At 37.4% G+C, this 16,799-nt stretch overlaps 1 protein-coding gene across 2 annotated transcripts in view; it reads left to right on the forward strand.

Moving 5' to 3' along the window:
* The first annotated feature begins 38 nt into the window (after positions 1–38).
* The window catches only part of mfn2 (mitofusin 2), a 35,123-nt gene continuing 18,362 nt past the window's right edge, over positions 39–16,799 (forward strand). Inside the window, exons 1-4 of one of the 2 annotated variants that reach the window (XM_077223790.1) lie at positions 39–459; positions 4,567–4,745; positions 9,433–9,568; positions 12,796–12,958. In XM_077223790.1, the coding sequence (XP_077079905.1) occupies positions 4,571–4,745; positions 9,433–9,568; positions 12,796–12,958 (474 nt within the window). In that variant the 5' untranslated portion in view covers positions 39–459; positions 4,567–4,570. Of the gene's footprint in view, positions 460–883; positions 1,528–4,566; positions 4,746–9,432; positions 9,569–12,795; positions 12,959–16,799 lie in introns of those variants that run through there. The other variant, XM_077223789.1, reaches the window with a different exon arrangement.

Raw genomic sequence — 16,799 nt, forward strand, 5'->3', positions numbered from 1 at the left:
AGCGCCCCCGTGCGGAAGGAAAATAATTTTGTCAAATGAAAACCGTCGCACGTACATGACGTAAGAAAACCAACGTTAGAAGCTAATTGCTAAGATAATGGCGACCAAGTCATAGCAGAGCTGTTGGTTAGATGAGGAATACATTATTAAAACACATATTTACCTTTAACGTCAAGCTAAAACACATCATGTTGATGTCAAATAAGTTATATACATCAGCTTTTTTGTCAAGATAGTTATTAAGCAGCGTTGATTTGGTGGTCAATAGTCTGATGAGCCGTGAACATTTATTTCGTTTATTACGGATCTTGTTTCAGTTTCGTTCAGTCTGTAGTGTATCAACAGCAGTCTTTAGGAAAACACTTCCAGTAGAGGGTTTTTTAGATTATCAAGAGGACATCGCTGGATCAACATGCTAGAGGACTGTTGACTAAAGATATAATCACTTCGCCCTTGCTGGTAAGCATATTTGATTAGAAAATAATACATTTGATTATAATATATACAATAGTTAATATGCAACGTTTGGTATTGCATGTCAGGTTTATAATTTCACCATGTCTCCTTCAGTTTCTCAGGAATATTATAACGTTTTAGACACACACACACACACATATATATATATATATATATATATATATATATATATATTAGAAGTAGAATTAATATAGACAAATATCACAGAAAAATTCACATGTCTGTAATATGACAGCCACACAGTCTGCATAGTATGGCATTAAACAGCAAAGAAAAGTCAAAGAGGAGGCGGACCGACCCGCCCTTTCTCAACCAATAGGAATCGTTCCCCCTGTCAATCATTTTGCACTTTCCGAATTGCTCACATAGGATTGGCTGACTTATCTGTGGGGGCGGGGTTTTGTACTGAGGGGTTTGCGTTTGATGCAATGAGTCAGTGGTTAAAGTTGAAATCGCTATATTTTATTATACTATACTAATACTAATATATATTAAAGTATAATATAGTTTATTATATATTTCCGCTATATTTTACACATGCAGGCTTGTTGAATCCATGCAAAATTAAATCACGTGATTATTGCGGCTCTTGTTTGGTCTGGTGGAGGAGTGGATTGGAGTCGGGAGCTAACGTTACCGCTGCTGTATTTTCACATTGAGCTCGTGAAAGTACTCTTCATTGGAACTATGACTAGAATATCAGTCTGTCTGAACCTGTTAAAGCTGAACTGAAGACACAGAAGCTGCTGCGGGTATTTGTTTCGGGATATTTCACGTGCTTTAGACTCACTTAACCCGTGCTGATTCAGTCTCGTGGGGCAGTGGATTGGAGTCGCGCGCTGCTGTCAGTGACATTGGTCTCGTGAAAGTCGTGACTCTGATATCATTTTATGTTATGGTTTCTAAAAGGATCATTACATTTATCAAGACTCCTATTTGGGTTTAAACGAACAGCGCAGGTGATCGGTCACTGCAAGAGCAAATGCTGGGGAGCTGATACAGCTTATTTGATCGCCACTGTTTTATATAAACTCTTACACGCACAGTCAGGTAAGACTGTGTTGTTATATTAGCATTAACTTGTGTTTTTATTCTTGTTTTAGCAATTGTGGCCTGGTGAAATGTGTACGTTTTCTAAATATGTTTACAACGTTCAGCTGAACAAATCTCTCAATCAGTTCATCATTACCAACAGTATATCCAAATTATGTTAGAAATTTGGACATTGTGTAAATGAATAGATAGTGTTTGAACGTTTGAGAATTTCAATGTGAGTGTGCACTTGTAAGAACGATTGCACAATATAAAGGGAGTGTATATGGGAGTTTCCTCTGCTAATCAAGATCTTGATAAAGGACATATTTGTGTGAGTTATAGTGTTTTGGCAGATACTGTTGTTGCCATAGTTCAATTATTTATAAGGAATAACCCTTGTTTAATAAGGTGTGCTGGCCTAGTTTTAATTCAAGAAAATCCTCATTTGCATATTGCACAGTTTTAATTTTTAGGTAGTTGGCATGATATTACAAACAATGTATTTTAGAATGACATGCCATACTTATTTTAAAACAACTTATTTTTATACATCCATTGCAGATCCCATATTACTTGAGAGACATGAAATATGTCACTGTTAAAAAATGTCTTTCACACTGCTGTACTGTTTATATTTATATGTAAACAGTCTTAATAGAATATAGTGATTTTGTTTTTAATATTCCGAAGCAACATAACCAACCTTGTATTTTTTTGGACTGCACAAATAAGATGCTGGTAGTTAGATCAGGTAAAGTCAACTTCTGATGTCTGGTTACCTTATTGTAAGTGCAGACAGCTGCTTTTACTGACGTTGCATTGGACTTCTTCGTCTGTTCATTGAAGGTGACTTTCCAGAGCACACGAATGCTCCATGTTGCACGTATTTGCCAACTGCAGGTCCAGACTCTTTAATACGACACGCTCAGTTGTTCAGAAGGACCCTGGCATTATCAGCACTGCATGTTCATAGTGTACAGCTGAGGCTATGCTCAGGAACTGATGGCCAAATGTGGCTTGTTTTGAGGAAGTAATGTGGTCTCAATGGCTTAAGATTTTGCTGAATACAAGAAGACCTAACTCATTTTTTTGTATGTTTTTAAAAAATATTTATATAAGTATTACAGTAATTTTGCCTCTGGCCTATCTCTTAAATAAATAAAAAACTGCAATTTGTTGCATTTGATGATTAATGACCCTGAATGAAGTTTTACTGTGATGCTGTATGAGCTCCTTCTGCATCCTTGAATAAAGAGAGAATAACATTTGTAGACTTATATATTGCGGCGGATTGGGCGATATGACAATATTATTGTATATCGACGATGTCTCACAAGTATCACAATGTTGATTTTAACACAGTCAGTGGTCCAGATGATCTTTTGCAATATCAGGGAAAAAAGACAAACAACTTTCACATAGCCCTGTAGTTACTATACACATTTTTATTCACGAGCAATAGCATGAATTAAATCTTTTTTTTTATAGTTGGTAGGGTTGAGAATAGAAAATAGATTCCAATTCTGGAATTGGATACTTAACGTCAGGAATACTTGTAATAAAATAAAAATTTTGATTTTGATTATCGATTCCTGTGTGCGCATTTTAATGTGATTTTAAACCATTCTTCAAGCGCAAGAAGACTCTAAAGAGAACTCAATTCTGTACTTCAGCACTGTTTTCTGTGCTGCAAGTACAGAGAGCCACAGAGTACAGAGAAATCCCATAAACACAGTTGGTGTTGTATTAAGTGAACGTAAACAGTTGAGAAAGAAAATGCATGTAACAGTAACCTATATTGGGTCCGAGCATTAATAGCAGCTAATATTCCCGTTGCCACCTGTCATTAATGTTAATCTAAGAACAAAAGAAAAAAACCTCATTGATCTTGACTGAATTTCTTTTGTAATTAATAGCCTAATCTATATTATATTTGCCTGTTGTTCAGAGTTTATCCTTATTTTCTTAATTGTCAAATATTGTTTTTTGATTACACACATCTTGATTTGATGTTTTTTTTATTCCTAATTTAACAGTGCTATTCATTTTAATGCCATTTATTTTGTTCTGCAGATGTAGACAAAATAAATGGAACTGTATCCTATAGAAATTTGGAATAGGCAGTGATTTCTCCAATTTTAAAAATAATATGATCAAGTAGGCCTATTCTTTTATTTTGATCTGCAGTCTAATAAAAGTTAAACAGAATAAAATGTTAGCTGCCTATTTAACAGCCTATTTTGTAGCAAACAGATGACGAAATGATGGTGCTTTCAATATCTCATTCACGCACGTTCCCAGTTTCCAATGTTGGTTGCTTCATTATAGCGTGTTGGGAGCGTTATACTTTTGTTGTAGTCTAAAAAAATAAAGATAAATTGTTGCCAAATTGAACAGGTTTACGGTGAATGTCTGCAGTTTTGTCTCCGGCAGGGTGGGGCTCAGGTAGAAGATGTAATTTGATATCCGATATTTTTTAAGGTGATTATCGATAGGATATTTTTTTACATCACTGATCAAAGTACAAACAAACTCATCTAGAAACTGTAAAGCACATTTAGAACAGCTTGTGCATAATGTGGTGTTGACACTCTGCTCTAAATTGGGCGACACAGCATTTCCCATCAACACATAGGTCTTCAACAATAGCTCTGAGCAATGTGGTTAGACAAAAACATAGCTAAATGTTTTTTTCTCTGTGTTGTTCTCAGGGAGTGTTGTGTTTGCATGTGACAGAGTGTATCCAAGTGTTTGTATTGCGTATTTTATGTGTTCATTTGCAAAACGTGTCTTGTGGGTGTATAATCCCTTTGTTTCACCTCTTTACAAGATTAAATGGTCAGAATGTGTGAACATTAAATCCTTCATCCCTTAATAAGGAATAGGAACAACATTATATATGTTCAATGTTTCATTATTAAAGAGTTTAATGTCTTAATGCCACCAGAAAGTATCTAGATAGTTTTAAAGCAAAGACCCAGAACCCCTCATCATTGTGACTGCTTTTTCATTTGTTTTTCTAAAAAAAATGTAATTTATCTCTGTCTTTTCTAGTGAGATGTCTTTGGTTTTCCCACGACCCAATACCAGTGTGATCGGCAAGAAGGACAAGCGACTCATGGCTGAGGTGAACGCCTCCCCGCTCAAACACTTCGTCACCGCCAAGAAGAAGATCAACGGCATCTTTGAACAGCTGGGGGCTTACATCAAAGAAAGCTCAGCCTTTCTGGAAGGTGTCTGCTTTCATTTCCCTTGGCACACTGTTGCATGCTGTACATCTGTCTGATAAGAGAAACAGGTTTCATTCTGACTTGCATGCCTTAGATAAAAAAACAATGACAGGTTACGTAACAAAATGGGAGACGCCTGAAGGCTCAGGGAAAAAAATAGCTTAGTCACAACGTGTCATGTCTGTAAGACTTTCTTCTATGAACACCTCAGGTTATCTTCTTACAAAGAATGACCTTAAAGTAACTTCTTACAAATCTACCCTGGCAGTTGTTTCAGTAGTCTGCCAAGCTTTTTACTGGAAGGATTTTAGAGGATTTTATATTAGGTTTATTTAAGGTCAGTCATATTTTAGCCAAAATTGGCAAAGCTTAAATGGATTGCATACATTGTTAAATAGATTTGGACATGCAAGTAAAAAGGTATCTGTCCTACAGAGTTTTTGTACTTCACTACTATAAAGTAATTAAATTCAAATGAAAGGAAGAAACGTTTGTAATTCCCTGCTTAATGGAATAACTCATGGAATATTGTTAAATTCGCAGAATATTGTGTGACCAGATCAGCTGACAAATGGCTTAAATCTATGGGATCATGTACCTCTCTCATTCATCACAAATCCAAATGTTTCCATGGTTGCAATGTAACATTAAATTGCTTACCTATTATTTATTTTGTTTACAAAGTTTTGAGCCGAAATATTTATGTAAATTAGCATTCACATACAAAAAAAAATTTTTGCCGGTGGGGCTGAAAACCAGATCTACCCGCTAACTACAACATTTGTGTGCTGCTTGTTGAGGAGAAGTTTCTATTGTTTTTCTTACAAAAAAAATTAAACTGGATTTTTTTTTATTGGTTTACATTGAAGGAGGGACCCGGGCTGGATTCACGATAATCTCCTTAACCTCTTATTCTTTAAAAGTAAAGGTCTTTCTTGGAACTGATAGGAAAACGTAAGATTTAACCTGAACGTTTAGATAACTAAAGTTATAATCATTTTAGCTTTTAACATCATCAGTGATAAAAGGAAAAAAAAGCCTTAAAGCCTTTAAAGCAGGCAAAGTTATATATTAAGTTACATGTTTAAATATACAGACAGTAGAATGGAACAACATACTGTATAGAAAACTTAGCTGAAACAAATAATGCACTGCTGTGCAGAAGAGGCCGTAAAAGCCTTTCTCGTAGTAAGAATGGCAGGGTTAAAGCCTTTCTCTCAGATCAACCTTTCCTTCTTATACCCTGAGCAAAGCATTGTTAAACATGAGTGTAATGCCAACACCGAAACCAACTGACAGGAAACTAAAAGATTAGGCAAATGGGTGGTGATCAAGAGGGGGAGAAGTACATTAACATATTCTCCTCAATGCTTGTTTAAGCAATAGTACCTTATTGTACATTAGGATACTTTAATATCTCTAAGTTCACCACTATTCAGTTCAGTTTGTAAGCTGTCAGATGAGACTAAACATAACATACAGAAGTTACATGTTAGAACACACTAGTAGATAAATAGTCTGTAGTGGAAAGTAGGCTTGGGCGGTATCCAAATTTTGATACCGTCAAACCTCCTCCCTGTTTTACCGGGGTATACGGTATTACCGTGACTAATTAAAAATTATGACATAAGGCTCAGACAGCGTCACCAAACTGTTGGCTTGTGTCTACACCGTTCAGAAACTGAATACCAGATCGGGCATAAAAAAAAAAAAAAAATCAAGGCCAACCCGTGCACGTTGTGTCTGATCCCGGCTGACGGCATTAAATGTAATATGAGCCGTAGCCCTATTTAGACTCGACTATTTTTAATACGTGGGCCGTTATAATATGGTGGCGCCAAATAATTGTTTAACCCAGGTGCTGAGGGGGTGGTAGATATAAATACTATTTATAAATGAGCAAAAATGGGACAATTAATAATATTTAATTATTTTAATTATGACAATTGTATTCATTTTATTAATTCATTTAAATTAAATTAACAAGCAACAGGCAAGAAGTGCATTTGTAAATCCGGTGACACGCGTCCATTGATTTTTATTAATACAACTTTTCTGTCAGTGCTGCAAAGATTAAGTTGACGATCGCCATCTCCTAGTGGACGCGCATATATAGAGAGAAATGCAAATCATGGATTACACAATCAGAAGGTATAGGCTAGCCTTTTTCTTTTCGTTTTGAATTGTTTCGTTTATAGAAATTGACGATTGATATCTCCGTAGTGAACGCGCGTATAGAGAGAAATGCACATCCTGGATTAATCAGAGAATATGCTGCCTATATTTCTTTTCCTTTTGAATTGTTTCGTTTAAAGAAATTGACGAATCGCCATCTCCATAGTGAAAGATAGAGAGAAGTGCACATCATGGATTACATAATCAGAGAGTAGGCTAGCCGATTTCTTTTCGTTTGGAATAGTTTCGTTTAATTTGATGATTGCCATTTCCGTATAGAACGCGCATAGAGAGAAATGCACATCATGGATTAAATAATCAGCGAGTGGCCTATTTCTTTTCGTTTTGAATTGTTTCGTTTAATGAAATTTCAAGCTTTATTTAGATATCTGTCATGTCTGTGAGACATACACTGAGTTTCGGTTAATTTATGATGAGATTTTAATGCAAGTGTCCGCGGCGCGCCAGCGCACGATCATGTCATGATTATGTTGTCTGCTATTCTTATTTATTATTGGTTGATAAAAAAAATATATTAAAATTAGGATACAATTTATACAAAACGAAATTCACTTTAAAGAAAGGCCTTTTACAAAATGAAACTTAATTAAGTGGTCAATGTCTGACTACCGATGCATCCCATCTTACTCGTGCTGTTCAGTTTTCACTATCAACGTAAAAAAAACAACATTATAATATTTTAACAAATATAAACGAATGCGCTTATTTAATGAACTCGGGGCAAAATGCATCCTCGCAGCAGTGAGTGGGTGGTTGTTTCAGAGATGCGACATTGGGTTAGAGGTGTTTCCATCTCTCGCGGTCACCTTTTTTATTGCAACATTTACAAATTGCCTAGTCAGTATTTACCGCCTCTCCCTTCTCTCTCTCTCTCTCTCTCTCTCCTTCACACTGTCACTTGATGACAACTACATAAGCATTTTTAGGCATTGAATAAATTATATTTATTTATTATATATAAGTGCCGGTAATGACGGTATTGAAACTGATACCGTTGCTATTTTAAGACCCCGCGGTATACGATATTACCGAAATACCGCCCAACCCTAGTGGAAAGCACATGTGTGTTGTGAAGCAAATGGTACAGATGTGTCATTGAGGTGCAAACGACTCCATCCAGTGCCTGGAGTGTCTCAACAGTCCTCCATCAGCATATTGATGAATCCCTTACACTAGATAAGCATTAGCATACTGTGATGATGAAGGCTATTGTGCCACGTTTAATTCACATGTATACCTTTAAAAGGGATTTCTGAAGTACTAGGGCCGTAAAAAGTTCTACCCATATTTGCTCAGCTGTATAGTTCAATTCGTAAGAAACTGCAATTCTGTAAAAACAAAGGACATTTTTTTTCCTCAAGAAGACAATAACGGGTTTTGCCGTTACCTGATTTTCGAGCAGTAATGTCGTAATTGTAAAATTAAAAACGAGGTCCCTATTTTTGTAGAGTTCTTTATGAATTCAAATTCAGCTAGCATAACCATTATCTATCAATGGTGTAACTTCAGAATACTTGTCCACAAATAATATAATACATATATTACTATTACTAGGGATGTGCAATCATGTACGTGATGTTATGCTGTAATGCTTAATATTGAAAGAACCCAGTAAATTAAATTACCTTTGGGGATTTAAGACAAGTTGGAGGCTATCCTAACTTTAAGAAGTTTTTTGCAAAGATTTTAAGGACATTCTTTTCAGGAAATTTCATTAAAATTTTGTCTTGGGAATGTTCTAAACGGTTTTCTTGTTAAAGGGTAACTAAACCCCTGGTCGGAGCCTGACTCCACCCACTGGCAATATATGAAAAATGCAGGAATAGTGGGCGGAGCCCAGCGAGGTGGGTGGGGGGGGGTGTTTGGGCGTGCACCTGAGACGCATCTCTCTGTAGGCAAGGGCGTGGTTAGCTGGTACCCTCTGACGTCAGAGGGTACCACAACTTCCAATAGGAAAATTCAACTGCAGTAGCCACCGTTCAACCTGAAGAGGGCAGCACTCAGACGTTTTTACACCATATATCGTAGAATTAAAACACTTTAAACCAAAATGCCAAAAAATTTACTTTAAACACTAAAACAACGTTTTTAAGTTAATGATCTGTAAGAATGGAGCTTCATAAATGCTGTTCATTGATTCCAGTAATTTTTTTGACATTTTGGTTTAAAGTGTTTTAATTCTACAATATATGGTGTAAAAACGTCTGAGTGCTGCCCTCTTCAGGTTGAACGGTGGCTACTGCAGTTGAATTTTCCTATTGGATGTTTGCGGTGGTTCGTGACGCAGCAGTTGTTGGTGACGTAGGCAGGTTCCATACAAAGAGATGCATCTCGGGTGCACGCCCCCCTCCACTGGGCTCTGCCCACTTTTACAGCATTTTTTCAAATATTACCAGTGGGTGGAGTCAGGTTCTGACCAGGGGTTTAGTTACCCTTTAATGTTGAAGTATTTAAAATATCAAGTGTAATTGAACTGGTCTCTTTTCTATGTCAGAAACTTACAGCAATGAAGAACTGGATCCTATTACCACAGAGGAGCAGGTGGCGGAGGTGCGGGGATACCTGTCCAAAGTGGCAGGGATTGGGGAAGTCTTGTCCCGGAGACACATGAAGGTGGTCTTCTTTGGCAGGTACAGTGTATATATATTGCCCTTTAAAGCATGAACTCAAAGTTTGTGTCGTGTTCTGAGTAGCACTAAAGCCCAAAGTATATTTGAATTTTTACGCAAACACTAGGGTGTGCTTACAGGGCGCAGCCATTGGTTAGTACATTTTGTGCAGCCAGATTTTCTTACAGTGCGTACTCTGTATGCTCAGCTTGCATATATATGTCTTGACATTTTTTGTGCTAATTAGTTTGTGGAGAAGGTGGCAACACTGGCCCGGTCCATGGTTTCACAGCCGAAAAAGAAACAACAAAAAAAACTACTGGAAACTACAATATCAACAACAATTTTTATTGGTGACAACTTTTGGAGAGATATAGCGCAGACACTGGACATAGTCTACACTTCTAGTGTGCTTTTGTTGACCACCCACATTCGGCACTCTATCAAATGGAGAATACTTTGAAATGCTGTGCACAAAAGTAGCAGGTATACGTAATTTTCCATGTTCCGCTCAATCCACCGCACAGTTGAGCGTAGGGCTGGACGATATGGCCAAATTTTATATCACGATATATTTCTTCATTTCGGTCGATACGATAGAATTCCGATATCGATATGAATACTATAAAAGCCTCAGAAAAACTGCCAAGAACGCCCACAACAGATGTCTGTACAATCTTTTGAAAAATGAATTGGCCAAGTCTATGAAACCTGCTGGAGTCTTTCGATAGTGCACCATAACAAACTACATGAACCAATGAAATAAACCATCATAACAATAATATTCTCTTCTCAGCAGGGGACTGTAGGGCTCTAGACCGCAACCAAATGGTTGCATTTTGCGACCTTGTTTCTTGCCGGTGCAACTACATTTTGTTAGATGTCGCATTGGTGTCACCACCCCAATTTGTCCTACTAATAAGAGCTGCCATTTCTGTTGCACATGAAAAACATCAAACGGCAAACAAAATGAAACCGCGCTTCTCGTTTGAGCTGCGCAGACAGTTTATAAGCTCAGATCAATATTTGACAGCGCAGCACGAGCTCAGAACATCACAGTCTGTGGCTCGGAACAGGTTTACTCGATCCATTGTCGATCACAAGACACGTTACTACACAGCGGTGGGAGATCAATTGAAAAAGCGTTTGAATTTGGCGCAGTATTAATAACATCACTGGTAGATCTTGTGAGAAGCATTCAAGTTCAGCGCAGAATTCTTTTATAAACCATGGATATCAGATCAAGCATCGCAGACATGGAAACCAGGAGAAACATTGTGCCATGAACGAACGAGTTTTTGAAGGCTTTTCGTTCCACAAATCACCAACATTCACCATGGATTTAATATAGTAATGCTAACTGTAACCTTAGTATTGTGGGAGAAATAGTCTAAGGTTTTTACACTATTCTTTTCAGGGTTTGTACAACCTTTTGAGAGTGAAATTTAAGCTCTTTTCAAGGACATGCAAAAGTGTTTCACACTTTTTCCAGCACTTCAACGCTCTAAATATGATCTAATTTAAATGTTATTTTTAATGTGATGACCAAAAGTAAAAATATCTTAAAATTGTTACCTATAAAAGTTAGGGTTTTACATGTTGCTGTTGTTAAAGGTCCCCTGACATGAAATTTTCACTTTCTGAGGTTTTTTAACATTAATATTAGTTCCCCTAGCCTGTATTTGGTCCCCTCGTTTCTAGAAATTTCAGTCGGTGTAAACCGAGTTTTGGCTATCTTTCTCTGCCTGTGAGAAAATGAGATCTCAGACGGGCTGATCTTGAATCTCCCCTATATGACGTCATATAGGGGAAAGGTTACCTCCCCCCTCTCTGCTTTGCCCGCCCAGAGAATTTGACCCGCCCATGAGAAAACGAGCTAGGCTAGGAAGTACGAACACGCGCGCGATCTTAGTTTATCCTCGAGTGATCATGGCGTGTGACCGATCGAAGCACACAAGTTGAATAGAGAGATATAATGGCTTGCAAAACGAGCGAAGCATGGCAGTTGATCTGTGTTCGGATGTACAAATGAACACAAAAGTATTTTTTAGTTCCTTCATTCGAGCCTCTGAAGAAACAATGGGTTCATTTTATTTTCTCTGGAAATGCGCCTCATCAAGCTGGCCTCGATGAACGTCTGAAAATAAATTGAGCGAGCTACCAAGCAACAATTCAAGTTCAAGTTCAGAAAGGTAATCTTTCTCTCAAAATTGTTCAATACTGTTAATGCATCAGTAAGTCAAGCCAGTGACTAAAATATCACCTTCACATCGTTTCTTTTAGTAGGATAAAAATAATCTTATTTAAATTGTGAACAAATTATTTACAGAAATCGATCAAAGAACAATTTTTCACACAGCGCGAGTTTATCTGGACAACTCGTTATGAAATCAATGACGCACGTGACTGCACAACGAAGCTCTTACTGTATGTACATCATCGTGTTTGCATTGGTGAAAGCATTAGAGAGAGGGCAGAAACTGCGTTGCAGTGATAAGATCTTCAGTCTCGCGATCTACAGACTGTCATCTGCTTGCTCAATGCTCATCACAGCAACATTTTATGTGATGGGAATAGATCTAAATACTTTAAAAAGTTCTCATGATTCGTTAATCTCGATAGCTTATTAGTAAAAACGTATAATAGCAGTAGTAAAGGTATTCAAGAGAATTTCACATGTAGCTATTTCATATGCACGCATGTCAGCCAATCACAGCAGTGGCCGCGTTTACACTGAATCCCACTGCAGACACGCCCCTTCAAACAGAGTGGTCAAATCAGAGGCTAAAATCAGGCTAGGAAAAATGCCTTTTATTTCTAAATTATGACTATTTTTGATCTAAAAAACATACTAACATTATAAACCCAGGAAACATTATAAAATAATAAAATAACCCCATGTCAAGGGACCTTTAATACAAATTGATTTGATTTGCATCTCAACTCAAGCACACTGCTTGACTGTCAAATGTGCATTTCCAAAAAAATAAATAAATCCCATGTAATATTATTGGTTACTGCACTTATTAATGCAAAACAATAGTAATTTTATGATTAAAAATCCCCCCACTCCCAAGCTACTGCTCTCAAATGTTAGTCTGGATCCCTGGGACTGTGCTGATCACTAAAATGACTACACACGGACTGGACGCAAGCCAGAGCGGAACGCGTAGAAGAATGCTGCCAGCTTAAGTGTTCATGTCAAGACTGACTTACTTTGGGTTAAGTCACATCTTTTGCATTTACAGAACCAGTAACGGGAAGAGCTCCGTCATTAACGCCATGCTATGGGACAAAGTGCTGCCATCTGGAATCGGACACACCACCAACTGCTTCTTACGGGTGGAAGGCACCGACGGCAATGAGGCTTTCCTGCTCACCGAAGGATCGGATGAAAGAAAGAGTGTTAAAGTAAAAACTTTTCCTTCTTTTTTTCATTAAGTCTTAAGTGATTTTGGATCTCTTTTGTTTGAGTCTTTGGGCGTGTCTAACATGTTCAGTCAGATAAGACCCATGCAATGAGATTGGGAATGGAAATTGGCCTCTTGCATAACATAGTGCATCTCTCCATAGCAACCATAAATAATAATAATAATCTCAAAGCGCTTTAGATGGAAGGGGGAATCTCCTCAACCACCACCAATGTGCAGCATCCAACTGGATGATGCGACGGCAGCCATACTGCGCCAGAACACCCACCGCATAAAAAATAGCTCCTAAATAAATGAGCTTTGCTCACTGGAGGTGTTAATGATGGTGTGTAATCTCTTCAGTCTGACAAGTGAGAAGACACCCTGTAGAGCTAAACTTGTGTTCTCAGATTTCATGAACATTGAGACTAAAATTGTGGCCATGTAGTTGCAATATTGACAAAGCCAAAACCGTATACTTATTGTTAACCTACAGTGTACACTACACACACGTTCTGTTAATCAGTAAGCATCAAGTGTCCTTCGTGAAGGAGACAATGCCAGATTGCTGTACAAGTTCATTATGTATTTGATGCACTCATTTTTGTCAATCTGAATGATCCAATTTCAGATTCTGAAAGTTCTGTGTACAAATGAACCCTAAACTTTATACTCCCGTGAATATAATTGACGTTTTCAATCCGACTGATTTGGAGTGTTGTTGTTAGCTTACCAATATGGCTCGATGATAAATCAAATATTAGTGAATAGTGTGATAATTTTGCTTACATTATAAAATCAGGGAATGTTGTGATAGATAAGTCTCACTAGCATGACTGTGTCAGAGGCATAGTTCAACTGCTTTCAGACACTCCAGGGTGTATGTGTGAGTGCTCTGTGAAGCAATGGTTTCTATTTACAACGTGTTCTTGAAACGTTTTCAATGCAATGGCACATCAGAGGCGTTCAGGTCAGAAAGTACTCAACGTTGCACTAAACGCTGGTGTTTTTGTTAAAATTTTGGAAAAATAGAGATCTCTCAGCATTATTTAACAACATTTTAACATCAAACTCTATAAATCAGTTTATAAAACAGTTGATTCTCCTGTTTAGATCTTTTAATCACAGACAGTGATTCAGTTGATGAGAAAACACTTTGACTATTATCAAAAGTAAGTTAACTGTTCGAATTCTGTGCCTTTTAATGTTGTGGCAATTTTTTACTGTTAATGAAAATGGTAAATAATATTGATATTTTTCAAGGTATTATATTGAATTTAGAAATTCCAGTATCGTGACAACAAATCCTATACGCACAGTATACAAAATAAAGTACACAAAAGAAAAAGTACACATTTCAAACAAAAATAAACATACCTACGAAATAAAGATAGATGCTTAGTTTCACAAATAAGATAACAGTGTAATTAAAATTACTGTGTGCTAAAACTACTGTGTCTAAGGCTGCATTTACATGGTTCAAGTGACTTAACTCCAATGTTTTCCTCCCATGTGGCACAGATCGGATATGACCCACGAACGTGTAACCAGGAAAAAAAAGCACATGGATTCCGTTATTTTCAGATCGGTTTCAGGCCTCATTCAAATATGTGGAAATAAATCTATGAATCGGATACGTGCATTTGCATCTGCCATGTAAGTGGACAGATCGGATATTCCCGTCAATGCGTCGCACGTCATTGTAAAAGGGACGGTGGCGAATGACGTCAACTCAGGTGGACGCAAACCTCGATCACATGACTCTTTTCAATGGAGGATGAGGGCTCAACCCAATGTTTTGCTGACCTTTAAAGATGGTGCGGAAAGCAAAATTTGTATTCTAATTTCATCCGCGTCCATTGCAACTGATACCATTTTTACTTTCTTTTTGGCCTAAGTATTCTGCGTCAGTGCGTCTACCTTGGGTTGTTTTCGTGTGTATAGGGTAAATGCAGATATCAGATATGGGTCACTTTTAAAAGATGATGTGAGCTGGTCGTCAAAACAATTGGTTATAGTCAACAAATCGGAATTGAACATCAAGACCTGTTGTGTAAATGCGGCCTAAAAGTGTGATATGTTTTGGAGAGAACTGATTGTAAACTGATTGTTTCTGAAAATCAGTAAAAATTAAAATAAAAAAGAAGAATATTGGAATAAATAAAACAGTACTTAAATTTTTTCATGTTTTGAATTATTTAAATTAATATGAAATAATTAAAAGAAATATTAGTTATGGTTGTGCAAGCTTTTTTTTTGTAAATGACTCCCTTTTATGCATGTACGTACCTCATTTAGACATGTAAATGGCAATACTGATACTGTCATTATTATATTGTGCTTCAATTTTTGTGTCATACAATTGGAAAACAATGAGCAGATGTGGTTTGTGATGGGCAATAAGGAAAAAACTTGTGTTGTGCTAAATGAATGTCTCTAGATCTTGGCTGACTGTACGTGAGCTCCAGTCTATAATTAAACCCACATGAGTCAAGGGCCTTTTCCTGCCAACTGTCACAAGGTCGCACGTTTTTGTCATTTAGTACTCGTCTCATGACCTTTCGTCTGGATTGATATATTACAGGGCTGAGGAAACGTGCATGCTGTACCTAAAAGCACATTGTTTACTGTAGAAGACGGCTGGGAATGAGCATGTCACTGTACTTACCAGTTTATCAGAGGTGCATGAAAATGAGAAAGACAATTAGACGAATATTTATGGCAAAGATTTATTTATTTTAATTCTTGCATTTAAACATGTAGAGATGTTGACTTGTACATTTGCACAACAATAGATGAAGCATAATATCAGCAGCTAACAATAGCTATGTTTCCATTCACATATTTTTGTGGGAATTTTATGTCACCACATAAAAAACACTGAATGGAAGTGTGAAGATGTATATACAATATAAAACTGCACATAAAAAAACAAGCTGTTTAAAAAAAAATCAAATCATGCACATAAGCTATGATAGAAACGCATTTACCAAATCAATTCCTGGATTGGCAACAAAATCCATGTGACTTTTCCTCAACAGATCATCTGGCTGGATAACTGGATTAACCAGCTGTACTCCCAGAACTGTCTTGCACGATTGCGTTCCCTAAGATCAGGCACTCTCTTCTGAATGTAGGATAACATGGCAGCTTTTATTATATTGTGTTTCATCTGTGCGTTGTTTTCTTCATCTGCGCATGGGATGAAAATGGTGTTCCTTTTGCACCACAAGGGTGTTGAATGCTTTATTTTGATTGGTTGACAACATTCTAAGGAGTGCAGTTATTTTCCAGTAAACACAGAGTTTTTCAGGTCTGTTGACCGCATGACAGTTCCAGATCACTTCGCCACTTTATTTGACTTATTGCAAAGGTCCTTACAGCCTAGAACAATAAATGAACCAGAACCATAGTATAAAGGCCAATTCGCACCGCACACCGATCAGTGTGTTAGCTGTCGCCTCTTGGCGTTGGTCGGGGTTTGCTTTCACCCGACTGAACATGCGTGTTCATACAGAACAATGGTTACTAGCTAATTTGAGTCTAATTAGCCTACAGACAATGTGACCTGAGCATCTGGATGATAGATGCTTTTGTGTGTGTGTGTGTGTGTGTGTGTGTGTGTGTGTGTACACTTCAGGATGTGGGACACAGTCGTTCTCTTAATGCTTTTCGCAGTGTCTGAAAGAGGCCATTTCTGTCCTGCCTGAATGCATGTACACACAATGATGACATAAACAAATGCGCTCCATCCCAAGAGTGGGCCGAAGGTCATACAGTTCCCCAAGTCTTGTAGCTTTATTACTTGTGATCCTTTACTCTCTGGTGTATGCTTGCAGCTA

The sequence above is a fragment of the Siphateles boraxobius genome, unplaced genomic scaffold (assembly GCF_051911475.1).
Source record: "Siphateles boraxobius isolate OS27281-9 unplaced genomic scaffold, OSU_SipBor_1 9, whole genome shotgun sequence".
In the NCBI taxonomy this organism is placed as follows: Eukaryota; Metazoa; Chordata; class Actinopteri; order Cypriniformes; family Leuciscidae; genus Siphateles; species Siphateles boraxobius.